The 13,854-nt window shown below is 42.1% G+C and overlaps 1 protein-coding gene across 3 annotated transcripts in view; it reads right to left on the bottom strand.

The window, feature by feature from the left end:
• Window positions 1-31: 31 nt before the first annotated feature.
• Window positions 32-13,854, bottom strand: part of LOC308292084 (glutaminase kidney isoform, mitochondrial-like) — a 97,208-nt gene continuing 83,385 nt past the window's right edge. The window contains exons 14-18 of one of the 3 annotated variants that reach the window (XM_080734312.1): window positions 13,541-13,630; window positions 10,701-10,762; window positions 8,524-8,600; window positions 8,015-8,078; window positions 32-4,942 (exon numbers count right to left, since the gene is read on the bottom strand). In XM_080734312.1, the coding sequence (XP_080590438.1) occupies window positions 4,696-4,942; window positions 8,015-8,078; window positions 8,524-8,600; window positions 10,701-10,762; window positions 13,541-13,630 (540 nt within the window). In that variant the 3' untranslated portion in view covers window positions 32-4,695. Of the gene's footprint in view, window positions 4,943-5,019; window positions 5,720-8,014; window positions 8,079-8,523; window positions 8,601-10,700; window positions 10,763-13,540; window positions 13,631-13,854 lie in introns of those variants that run through there. The other 2 variants (XM_080734314.1, XM_080734313.1) reach the window with 2 other exon arrangements.

Here is a 13,854-nt window from a genome sequence, read left to right as displayed (position 1 = left end):
CACTTAGAAAAAACGATTATGTTTCCTTTTTTGTCTTTATTATTTACAGCAAGATATATTACATTATTACATTACAGAAGAAAAAAAAGTTAAAGAAGAGGAAGGGTTTCGTTTAAAGGAGTAGTTCACCCCAAAAAAATACTTTTATTTATTCTTGTATTTATTTGTTGCATTCCTAAACCAATAATTTGATGATCGGTATTGTCTCTTTTTGACCGACGACCTGATCATCAAATGATTGGTTTAGAGAATGCTACAAACAACAAACATATTCAAAGACTTGCACAAATGTTCATGATTTTTCAAGAATGGCAGATCTACAAGCTCGCAGTGCAGCTTTATTATCTGCTATTTTTCAACAGTTAAAGCAGTTTAAAGTAATTCAAGACTTCATAGCGTATGTAATTGATAGAAAATGAGTAATCTATTTTTTTCTCCCTTCGGTGAACTACTCCTTTAAGCAACAAAAAGGTTGTGTACTGTACAGTAAGTGGCACAGAGTACAGTAGGCTACATATCAAAACGTGAAAAACATGAAAACAATACAAAAAATATAGCAAGTTTTACGTTGTACCTCAAAGCTGGTGTAAGTATTAAGGTCACCCGGGATATAATATTCATCTGGGCAAAACTATCCCGCATAGCAGGGGTGCAACCGTTGATCAAACTAATCCATTTGATCAATAATCGTTTTTCTTTTTTTGTACAGCATATCTACAACCTCACACGTAGATTGTATATTTACCTTATTTGTGCACAAATCAATCGGGAAAATTTTTATTGGAATTTCTGTCGATTCCTTGATATACAAAACTCCAAAGCGTATCCAAAAACAAATTGCACTTGTGGATTATTGAATTGTGATTAAGAGGATGGTGGATGGTTGCAGCCGTACAACACAGTAATCGCAATGATTGCAGTTTTCATTAAGGCACACAAAGAAATACAATAAAAAAAGTTCACATCAAAGGGAAAAGACAGCAATTTCTCAGGCACAAAAGGTTCTCCAATCATCACAACAAACATAATCACCAGCTCTCAACAGGGCGTACCATCTAGAGTAGGGACGCAACGCTTAGAATCTCATCGATTTAATTACATTTTCAATGTGTCAATGCGGTTTGAAGATCTGCTATTTTCAATATTTGTCAGACAATAAGTGTCAGACTAATCAATTAGATTATGAAAAAAAAGCCAACAGGACAAACGCACTCGATTAATCGAAGAAGTAATCACTAGTCGTAACAATATTTGCTAATAAAATAAGTGGCGGGCGGTTGCAGACCTAATCTAGAATGGAAGCCCGATGAGAGCCGCTGTAGTGGGAGAAATATGTAACAAAAATAGGCGAAGATGTTCACTTCCGGCAGAAAGCGTACGTTTATGTTCTGCTTACAGTCAGAAAGAGTCAAATTCTCCCTTCATACAAGCCACTGATTGATTTTTACTGTCTGATAAAAAACATTCCTTGGGCTAAAAATGGACCCTACAAAACTGTGAAAAGTGATGACTCATCACTAAACAATACTAAACCAACCATTCGTGCAAAACAAATGCTTGCAAAGGATTCTGAATCATGGAAAAACCCCTAGTTAGACCTCTCACATCCTGTGAGTGCTTGGATTGGATTAAGCGCCCAAAAATACATCTAGATGCAAATGTTCACGCTTTCTGCCGGAAGTGAATACCTTTTTCACATATTTCTCCCACTACTGGTGAAAGCAAACACATTCAATGTCATTATTTATTCTTCTACATTCAGGAGGCGTTCTCTCATCTTTGGTGAGGTAGGATCATTTGGTGCAGCAGGGAACCAGTCCAGTTCCACAATCAGAGACTAGGGCTGGGCGATACGGTGATAAACATCGTTGAGACGATACAATGTCTCCACAATATGCCTTTTCAGAGATATCGTATATATATATATCGTAATTAGGGCTGGGATGCGATTAAAAAAAATATCGAATTAATTACAGGCTTTGTAATTAATTAATCGCATTTTAATCGCATATTAATATTTTACCCGAGAAGCATTTTTTTCAAGTAAAACACATTTTGTTGTACGAGTGAATCAACAAGTGAGTTTTTTTAATCTAAATTTCGCATCCACTGGGCCAAGCAAAGCGCTCTGATCGGCTACTTCTTGATTCGTGCATCGCTATGATCGGTATGCCCGAAACTGAAGGTTCTGTGGTGCAAAAACAAAGTGCGATTAAAATGTGTTAATTTTCTGTAATTAATTAATCACAATTAAAGTCCCAGCCCTAATCGTAATACAATGAGGGAACCTTGTTGGCAGAATTAATGCTGGCAGAATTCATCAAGCTGCATTTTGGTCTAAATCAGTAGTTCTCAAACTTTAAAATGTCACAGTCTCCCGTTAACTCTGACAGTATACAAATGAGTATACGAATGAGTTTCATTTGTACACTGTCAGAGTTACAGACTTGTAAGCGTCAATTTAGACCTCCACTTTGATTGGTGGTGGTTGTACTGTTAAGCAACTTGAAAAATAACCATAAAAAACAACATGAACAAGAATCGTGATGAGGTTGTGTATCGTGATACTGCATGTACTGATTGTATTTCTCCATATCGCCCACCCCTAACAGAGACACGTGGACTGCTTTGACAAAGACACAATAAAAAATAACAACACATTTACATTGGCTTGGACTGGAAATAAATAACACATGCCTTCGAGGACAAACTATTTACATCAAAGTGGCATCAAAGTAGCTTTTGACAAGTGGCTCTCGGTCGCCAAACACACTTCCTTTATACCGCTATCTGTTGCAAAGCCAGCCAAATCATACGTTTATATTATGCTTACAGTCAGAGAGAGTCAGATTCTCCCTTCATACAAGCCACTGATTGCTTTTTACTGTCTGATAAAGTGCTATGTTGATATGTATACTTAAATATATATTTTTTCTAACTATAGACGCTATTCACGGCCCGCACGCGCACTCAGCGAATTTCTCAGCAACTTCCTGGTGCTGACATCAGCTTTGGAGGGTAAAATAACACAGAAATCGCTGGACTTAAAGCCAACAAATCATTATTTTGAACGGTAAAGTAAATTATAACGCTTTGTGCCTTTTACGATCTTGTTTTCTTGATCATGCTAGCCGTATTTTATACTGTACTATTCGGAAATTGCATTACATTTGCGATTTCTGTGTTAACTCTATGGGATATTAGTAGGGTTTCCCCTTCAACCGTGACGTCAGCACCAGGAAGTTGCGTAACGTGAATTCGGTCAATTCCTTCACTGTCCAGAGTTGCAATATTACAATACAGTACATGTTTAGAGACGTTTCGTGGCCGAGAGTGGTTCTAACGTTCTAACAGTTGCTGGCAGCTTGCATTGAATCCATTTTTTTCTACGAAGTCGTCAACACCGTTCCACACCAAAAGGCCAGGAGAACACAGCGAGACTTACTAAGATAAGTAAGCGTTTTCCACCACACTTTGAGACCAACATGCACAGTAGCAGCACCCTGACTCTGTTTGACCATGAATGGAACAGAGCCTTCATTACCCAGGAGACACGGTCACGGACCTGGACCAATCAGTGACGTCTCCACGGTCAGGACCTGGACCAATCAGTGACGTCTCCACGGTCAGGACCTGGACCAATCAGTGACGTCTCCACGGTCAGGACCTGGACCAATCAGTGACGTCTCCATTGGGTCCAGATCAAGTCAAACCATGACTAGTCAGATCTGGTCTAGAATATCACTTGATTATCAACCAACATAAATCCTGCCCACGAAAACCGACGTCCTGGATTAATCAGAGAGGGTCTGATCGAGGCCAGATAAAAAATATCAGAACTAGTCAGATATGTCCCAGAATATAACCTTACTTACATGCTCATATTTTAACTAACGTTACAAACAATAACAATAATCCTATAGTCCATATGACGTCCTGGTAATGACGTCAAGATCATCCCCATATGGGCTGTGATCTGGCCGAGTTCTGAACGTCACCGGAGGACGTTATCATGACGTCATCATGACATCATTTGGCTTGCAGGGTATCGTATCGTATCATTGGTAAAAACCTGAAGAAAGTAAGGAAGGGAACCACTTTCTTTCCCACATGGCTGCTTAGCTCTGGTCCATTGCAGACCCGTCGGCAAATGAATAGACCCTACCAGCGCTCAACTTGAGTCAAAATAAACTAAACTACGTACTTCACTACTCACCAAACCAAAGGTAGTTTTGCGTTGTTGAAAGTCTATTCTCCGCGGTGGTGAACCCCTGAGCACCCCACCTACTCTGTAAAATACATTATTTTTGTCATGAAACAAAACGCACCACCCAGCGGCCACCGCAGACAAAACGGTTCACAACCCGGATTGGGTGGGGTGCTGAATCAACAACACAAAACTGAGTAGTGAAGTAGTTTAGTTTATTTTGACTGAAGTTGAGCGCTCGTAGAGGCTGAGAAAACGCGGTATTCATTTGCCGAAGGGTCTGTCAGAGTGTCACTGGAGGTGACGCGATGGACCAGAGCTAATGACTGCTGTGCATAGAGTTCATTAAAGGAGAACTCAGGACTGATGTTATGATATCCCAGATCGATCGGTACATTTTCATACTTTCATTCTTTTATTTTACATCTTGAGTCCTTGTGAGCGCGTCGCTCACCGTCTGAGCAGTGAGCGATAAGCGGTGGTTTTCTCTAAACCTTCATGGAGTCCTGTATGGATTTCTGTGCCGTCTCCTCGCTTTCAGACTGCAGGGGTCCCCGGGGGTCCTCGCCGTCGGACTGCAGGGGTCCCCGGGGGTCCTGCTGGGCAGGCGTAGGGGCGGGGCTGGGGGCGGGGCTGGGGTTGGAGGGGCGGTACATGTGCTGGTACTCTCTCAGCACGGTGGCCACCGCGTCGTGACCGAACTGCATGGCGTCGTCCAGAGCGGTGTTGCCCCATCTAGGAAAACACAGCAACAAGGTTAACACACTAAGAACTGCATGGCGTCGTCCAGAGCGGTGTTGCCCCATCTAGAAAACACAGCAACAAGGTTAACACACTAAGAACTGCATGGCATCGTCCAGAGCGGTGTTGCCCCATCTAGGAAACACAGCAACAAGGTTAACACACTAAGAACTGCATGGTGTCGTCCAGAGCGGTGTTGCCCCATCTAGGAAAACACAGCAACAAGGTTAACACACTAAGAACTGCATGGCGTCGTCCAGAGCGGTGTTGCCCCATCTAGAAAACACAGCAACAAGGTTAACACACTAAGAACTGCATGGCATCGTCCAGAGCGGTGTTGCCCCATCTAGGAAACACAGCAACAAGGTTAACACACTAAGAACTGCATGGTGTCGTCCAGAGCGGTGTTGCCCCATCTAGGAAAACACAGCAACAAGGTTAACACACTAAGAACTGCATGGTGTCGTCCAGAGCGGTGTTGCCCCATCTAGGAAAACACAGCAACAAGTTTAACACACTAAGAACTGCATGGCGTCGTCCAGAGCGGTGTTGCCCCATCTAGGAAAACACAGCAACAAGTTTAACACACTAAGAACTGCATGGCATCGTCCAGAGCGGTGTTGCCCCATCTAGGAAAACACAGCAACAAGTTTAACACACTAAGAACTGCATGGCATCGTCCAGAGCGGTGTTGCCCCATCTAGGAAAACACAGCAACAAGGTTAACACACTAAGAACTGCATGGCGTCTTCCAGAGCGGTGTTGCCCCATCTAGGAAAACACAGCAACAAGGTTAACACACTAGGACAGGGGTTCCCAAACTCTTTTGTCTCAGGGCACCCCATAAATATTTGTTTTAATCCGAGGCACCCCTACATTATAATTTTCACTCCCAGCACCTTATATTTATAGCATATCGTCGTTGTCGGGTGGAAACCTTGTATGTCCAAAACCGTTCGTTTTGTATTTATAATCTATAAAATGTACTAAACTAGAGAAAACAGCCGATCAACAAGCACACAGCGAGCGAGGCGTTGTGTGCTTGTAGATCGGCTGTGTGCTTGTAGATCGGCTGCACCCCTGGGTGCCCCGTCACCCACTTTGAAAACCCCTGCACTAAGAATTATTTTATACTTTGGCTATTGGAAAATAGCAGATCTACAAGCTCGAGCTTGAACTCAAATATTTGCTTCTGGGGGGGGGGGTCCCTGGAACAACATATTTTGAGATGTGGGTCCGCAGCCAAATACATGTAATTTTGGAGGTTCTTGACATGAAAAAGTTTGAGAACCACTGATTTAGAGGAAGGATTTAGAATCGGGTCAAAAATACTCAAAGACAAATTTTCCAGATTTTTCAAAAAATAGCAGATCTACAAGCCCGCAAAGCGGCACTAGGTGCCACGCTGTGAGCTTGTATATCTGCTATTTTTTAATAGTTAAAGCATAAAATAATGGTTAATCTAGAGTGACAGATTTGCGTTCCAGTTTAAAATGGGCTTAGAGGTAGGGTAGGATCTATGGGTGATCAAGGAGATGGGCAGTATTTGAAACGAGTGCATCTCTCCACTCCGACATGTCTCCTTTCTGACATGTCTCCATTCCGACACTAACCCTATCTCTAACCCTAACCCTAAACTTAACCCCTATGGGAGTGTCGCCACTCCGACAATAAGAAGTCAATTTCGGAGTGGCGACATGTCGGAATGGAGAGAGCCTCCCACTTGAAACACATGTATACTTTTCTGTATTTCAAAATACAAAAAAGTATTTCAAATACTGCCCTACCGTGATGGGGCCTTTAAAGCCTGGCCCCGGGCACCTCGTCTCTGGAATGCCCCGCCTCAGGACCAACTGAGGGATGCATCTTTTAAACACTCCTGAAAACCTCACCTCTACACCGAGGCCTTCTCTTAGATAACTCCTTTATAGTTTCTAACTTTGTATTGTTTTGTTTGTTGCTGTAATGATTCTGCAGTTCAGGTCATGTCCAAACTGCTGTCATATTAACACACTGTTGTGAAGGCCCTTCTAAGAAAAGGAATAGCTCTCCATGGATCTCTCCATCTCTCAGCTCCTGTTTTTGGAGCCATTTCATGACATTTCTCTTTGTGACTAAATGTCGCCCCCACTGGCTCACAGTGGCTTGGAGAACATGCCAACATGGCTTTCATTCGTCAAGACACAGCTGTGCGTGTCAGGACGGCAGAAGAGAAATAGGTTTTCAACTGCTAGCACACATGTCTCTCTCTCTCTCTCACACACACACACACACACACACACACACACACACACACACACACACACACACACACACACACACACTGCACAGTTTTACTAACAAAACAAAAATACGTAATTGTTTTTGAGTTAATTTAGTCTGGAGCAGTTCTTTTATTTATAACGTTGGCCCCCTTCTGATTTGAAACTTTGGCACAACCTGTAATAATCACAGCTCCTGCCATAAAAGACTCGTTTTGGATTCATCATCAGCAATCGTCAGTCAACCAGTCATCATCATCATCAAACAGTGAGTAAAAAACAAGACAGCCCAAGTCAAGTGTGAGATTGAAGGTCCATAATTATTCTGGAGTAGATTAACCTATTTTCCTCTATACGGTCCCTCTTCCAGAGAGAACTGGTCATTGTGAGTAATGTCTTTGTATATTTAAGTTATTTGTCATGTTGTCCCCCGAGCATTTTTTGTTTATAAAGTCTTAAAGGGCAAACTGAACTAAAAATGTGATATATTATATGTTTCAATGGTCAATGCCAAAAACACAACTAAATTCATTGTATGACATTTTATCATCAACTAAAATGTAATGATCGTGAGGATGTGACAGCCCTAATCCTTACTGTGGTGCAAAATTTCCCACAGGATCAAAATATGTCTGTCGATCTGTCTGTGTGTGTGTGTGTGTGTGTGTGTGTGTGTGTGTGTGTGTGTGTGTGTGTGTGTGTGTGTGTGTGTGTGTGTGTGTGTGTGTGTGTGTGTGTGTGTGTGTGTGTGTGTGTGTGTGTGTGTGTGTGTGTGTGTGTGTGTGTGAGTGACAGATATGTTTACCTGTCTTTCATGTTGGGGTTGACTTTAGAAACTTCTGTGAGGAAAATGACTGCCTCCAGGTGACCTGAAATCAACGGCAAATTATTTCAATAGGATTATTTTAATGCAAGTCTTCCAATGTCCACACCACGCTGGTTCAATGTTACATTGCACTACTGTCTTCTTTCACAAATAACAAATCTACAAGCTAACAACGTATCACGGCGCATGGTGTTGTCAGCTTGTAGATCTATTCTTTAGGCTCCACACGTGCAGCTTAAACGTTACATATTTCATGTCATGTTAGACGTGTTCTTTACGAATAAAATCAATGTAGCCAAAAAGCAATGTAGATCCAAACATTTTACAAGACATTTGATTAATTCCAAGCCTTTTCCTAATTTCAAAAGATGTCCATCAATGTAATGGCTGTGCTGGGAACCCTGAAAGTGTCCTTTGGGTTTAATATGAGGCAGGAAGGTAGTGATGAGGAGAATGAATGATAGAAACACTGAGTGATGGAGCTTCACCTTCTGCAGCAGCAACATGCAGCGCAGAGCGAGAGTCGTAGTCCTTCTCCTCCATGTTGACGTCTGAGAGGGCAAACCTGACCGAGGCAAAGAGAGAGAACACATGGTAGTAAATCAGGGGTCTTCAACGTTTTCAGGCCAAGGACCCCTTAGTTGAGAGAGATAAAGCAGGGACCCCCCACAACCTGTTCATAGATTCCATATACTGTAGTTTCATCGTTTGACAGCACAATCATCAGTGTATTTTTGGATTCATGTCAAGTTTTCAGATATTTAACCACTTGAACCATCAATACTTGACCTTTCGCTCTGCACTTAGTCTGCTCTTTTTCCCCTCAACACTTTGCCAAAAATAGCCGATCTACAAGCTCACAACTATCTGCTATTTTTGGCTAAAGTTCTCTGAATATGGACGCTATAGGGGTTCAAGTGGTTAATATAAAAAAGGAGAAAAAAGTTTCTGTCACATAAAGATTTGGAGGCCCCCCTGTAGTAACTCTGAGGACCCCCTAGGGGTCCCGGACCCCCTGTTGAAGACCCCTGAAGTAAAGATTAGCCGTATTATAACCAGCACTGTTGTTGCTAAACCTGAACAACATCCAAATGATGACTAAACTAGAAGCAGTGCTCCTCTGAGCACAGGTCTCCACCAGGTCAGGCCTCCTGGTGGCGCTATAACAGGCCAATGTGAAAAGGGTGGCATTTGTTCTTCACCAATCTTAGGCTTTTCACGGCAATCTGACGCTGCATGCATGGTTTGAGGCATTTCGTTCAAAAACTGAGCAATCTTGCAAACTTTTGGAAAACAGATCATTCTTGATCACATGGATATAGAGATACTGATTTGCATGACAGTTGGAGAAAAATCTGATGGATTAATAGCAAAACAATGTCTTACATAAGTTGGCCTCCTGGTGGCGCTATAAAAGGCAAATGTGAAAAATGCAGAGCAAAGGTTTATCCTTAGCCTCTAGGGAGTGCGCATACAAAGTTTTCCACTGATCGTGGAGTTAAAGGTAAAAATTGGCCTGTTACAGCGCCACCATGAGGCTGATTTGAGACATGTGAGGTGGCATTTCTTCCTTGGCCTAGTGGGAACGTGCGTGCCCAATTTCACCAAGATTGCACGCTGTGTTCATGATTTGAGGCATTTTGTTAAAAACTGAGAAATCCTCCAAACTTTGGAAGCCAATTGTAGCCAATCAGGATGGAATATGGAAAATTGGACAGATCCATGTTGATCACATGACCGTAGAGATACTGTCTACCGATTTGCATGATTTGTGGACAAAATCTCTAAGAGTAGTTTACAGAAATGTGTTTTGCAAACATCTGCCTCATGGTGGCGCTAGAACAGGGTCATGCAGAGGTTATGCATTGGCATCCAGGGAGTGTGTGTGTGTGTGTGCGGAGATTAGCTGGTAACAAACTAATCGGACACACAAACTGACAGACGGAGGGACAGGGGCAAAAACATACTCTCCTGGCGGAGACAATAATCACAAAGAAGATAATGGACAGCTGTGTAGAGAAGGCGACTGCATTTTTCCCAATGAACCTGAGCGCAACGGTGGGGGCGCGGGAGAGTGGGGAACACACCACTGACTATTGCCGATGGTGGAGAGGTTATATAGCTTTATGTATTGAGAGGCACTCTTGCCGATTTTGTATGAGACCCGTCGCCAATTGCAAGATATTTAAAAGTTATTTGGGGCCATGATAATGATAACCCCTTCTTCCCACTACTAATACGGATTTATATTGTCTGTGTTATTGTTTACAACCACAATTATTCACGTGTACGTGGCAAGATCGCGGTTCCACTGGTTTTTACTAGTAGGCTAGTGTAGGCTTAGAAGCCTTTTCAGAAGTTAATTTAATGTTTTCCATTTAATGATTTCGTTTATCCTCATCTAATCTTGCGCTAATGCACACAACTGTTTTCACCAGGTTTTAAGGCCTAGTAGGCTTTTCAGATGTTAATTTGTTTTCCGTTTTAATGATTTCCTTTATCATCATCTTGCTCTATAATGCACACAACTGTTTTCGCCATGTTTTAAGGTCTTATTTTAGTTGTTTCTCATAAGGTCACGACCCTCCTTTGCCCATCGGCCCCCACCATTGCGCTCAGGATCACCGGGAAAACCGCGGTCGCGTAGAGAAGAGCTTTCACTCACCTCCGCAGAGCAGAGACATCTCCGTTGTAGGCTGCAAACATCAGGTTGATCACTGACTTGTTCTAACGAGACACAAAGACGAATAATAATAATTATGATCATGGATTTGATCCTGGTTGTTATGCAGCAGTGTTTCTGGGTAGGATAGAACCCTGAGGCCCCGCCAGTCATCACCTTCCACAACTAACCTTATTCCTAAACTTAAAGGACAACTTTAGTTTTTTTACAACAAGGGTTCATATTTTAGATTGTAATTAGAGAAAAGAAAAAGTGAGTGTTAAAATGTTTTCATTTGCTTTGTTCTATTGTTTTATCGCGTTTACCGTGCTAAAATGTGGGGCATGCTTACGCATGGGGGCATGCGTACAAGTTGCTAAATATGTCTTTTTAGACACAATAAGCCAGCAGTTTCTTTATTGCTATTTACAGTAACACTTCTATCCCCCATAAGTCACATCCAACCATGAAAGGTAGCGTTGTATCTTGAGAATGGGCTTATTCTGTGTAAAATGACATATTTAGCCACTTGTACGCATGCCCCCAACCACTGACACTCTAAAACAATAGAAAGAAGTAAATGAAATAACTTTAACACTCATCTTTTATATTCTTTAATTACAATCTAAAATATGAACCCTTGTTGTAAAAAAACTAAAGTTGTCGTTTAACCTCAGTAAAATGGTGCCAAAACCTAACCCTATTCCTAATCTTAACCTCAGAAAGATATGCGTAATCCTAAAGTTATTCATAACCTTATTCTCAGTAAAACAAATAAAAGAATAAAAATCTCTGCGTCTTTTTTTCCGGTGGCTCTACCGGTTACCCAAACTGGATTCTGTCCGTCTGGGCCTCAGTGTTTCTATCTTAGAACATTAGTCTTCCAGGCTGACGGTCGGCCCAAAGTCTTAGCAGGCCTGGGAAAAAAACTGGTCCATCATCTTCTGAAGCTGCTGCTGACTCAGTGTGGGCCACAACAGCTGCGTCATCCACGAACAGCATGTTTCCGATTTGAGCCGGGGGCGAACTTTGGTCTTTGGCTGGGGTGAGTCGGGTGAAATGGAAAAAGGCTGCCATCTGATCCGGTGTGGATGTACTGTAGTGTAGACACCATCGAGGTTGCAGCACCAGCGGCATGTTGCTTCAGGAGCAGAGAGAGCAAAGAGGATGCCAAAGAGGGTGGGAGACGAGGACGCAGCCTTGCCTGACACTGTTGTGTTTGCCAAAGAGCTCGGAGGAGCTACTGCTGTTGAACTGTACCGCATTGATCTAATAGAGGCTTATTAATCTCAAGGCCAGGAGCACTTTCGTTTCACAACTTCCCACCCAGATAAAGAGTCAAGAGACACAATCCACCTTTTAAAACAGTTTCACAATAAGATAAGATAAAAAGCGTATTATTTGCCCCTGTAGTCGGGATGTCTTCTGGACTCTGTAGTCGGTGGACCATGTAGGAACAGTAGGATACATTTAAGGCCAAATGTTTTCCCAGCTCAAACGTTATGGATTGCCTCTCCTTATCTGTGTTGGACAGCTGTAAATGTACAGTAAGTACAGTAGAATGTTCCCAGATGTGTTTCCTGTTATCAGTGGATAGCTAGATGTGTTATTATTTACTACTTATAGAAGTCCTTTTGTTTCTCAAGTCATTTATTTATGTTTTATTGAATCCTCATTTAGTGGTGCTGTTACCTGGTCCTTAGTCTCGCGTGGCCAGACTGTTGACTCCGCGATTTGGGCAAATGCTCCCGGCATACAGTCTGGGGCACGGAAATAGAAACAATGAGTACGAGATAAAGCGGATGTGACGCAACCGCTCCCTTGGTGCAGTAGCAAAAACATGTCCTACTGGAAGCGTTAAGTCTCCTTTCAATATTTCTGGGGGCATTATTTCGTCTTTCTCTGGTGTTATTGGTGTTACCTCCATGATGTTTTAAAATGTTTTCTTAAACTATACACCCATAACAATAATAGGCAGCTCGAATGACTTTGTCTGAGCTATTGTGTTTCTGTTATGTTTCCAATGGGACTACAGTTCAGTGCAGCAGTGGCTACTTCCGATACTCGCCGTTCAGGAGCTGCCGTTCCAATCTCTATATAGCATTCGAAGATTGTGGAATAGTTGTCTGGCTATGCCAGACTACCTGGTCCTCAGAGTTAGTGTTAGGGTAGGGTAGTTAAATTGCGACAAAGGTCGCAGTTTAGTATGAGAAACGGCACATCATGTCTCCGTCCGGACGGATGTCCGTCCGTGTACACTTTTTTTTTTTACGTCCATGGGTTTTCTGCTCTGACATCACTCTCTGACATCACTGTGATGTGTCAGGGAGGAACCGCACTCACAGACTCCATTGTATGCCCTTATATGGAGATCCCTGATGTCATCAATATTAAGCCCATATCTAACAGGACTTCATATGGGAATGCCCATATATGGAGGAAGACGTCCGTATCTGTGTGGCTGGTTCTACAGACAGGGATCTCCATATATCCATGTATGATGTCAGATGTGATGGACGTCATAGGACTTTCACACAGGGATCGGCAACCTTAAAGAACCATTTTGGACCAAAGAATTAATACAAAATCTGTCTGGAGCCGCAGAACATAAATGAGCCTTATAGTGAAGGCAACATGGGCTAATAAGTACACTAGCCTATCACATGTAATACATACTGTATACAGTATGTACTGTAAATGAGCATGCATGTGTGTGTAACATAGTTACCTGGTCCTCCCAGCTCTTAGCATTAGGGTAGCATAACATCAGAGTTAGTGTCAGGGTATAGTTTAATGCTATACTGTATATACAGTATATAATACAGTAGGTGTAACGTAGTTACCTGGTCCTCAGCAGGTCGTCTGGGGTCATGTTTCTTAGTGAAGTGTCTCAGGTTGTCATAGTTGTGGAAGTTGAAGTGAGAAACAAGCTCCTAAAACAATCACAACTCTAATAAGAAACATGCATTGCATTTGTTTGTTGTTGTAGGAAATGTGAAATATTGTCTGGCTTTGCTTCTATGAATTATTGAAACTTAAAACAAACAAAAACTAAAAACAGTGTCATATATTATGAACATACTCTACCATACATAAAATAATGTTTTATTCCTGCACTAAAGTACAGTAGGCATGTAACGATTTACATGACAATTTA

This window comes from Nannobrachium achirus (genome assembly GCF_963921795.1).
Source record: "Nannobrachium achirus genome assembly, chromosome: 9".
In the NCBI taxonomy this organism is placed as follows: Eukaryota; Metazoa; Chordata; class Actinopteri; order Myctophiformes; family Myctophidae; genus Nannobrachium; species Nannobrachium achirus.
This window is presented reverse-complemented; position numbering and strand designations above follow the sequence as displayed.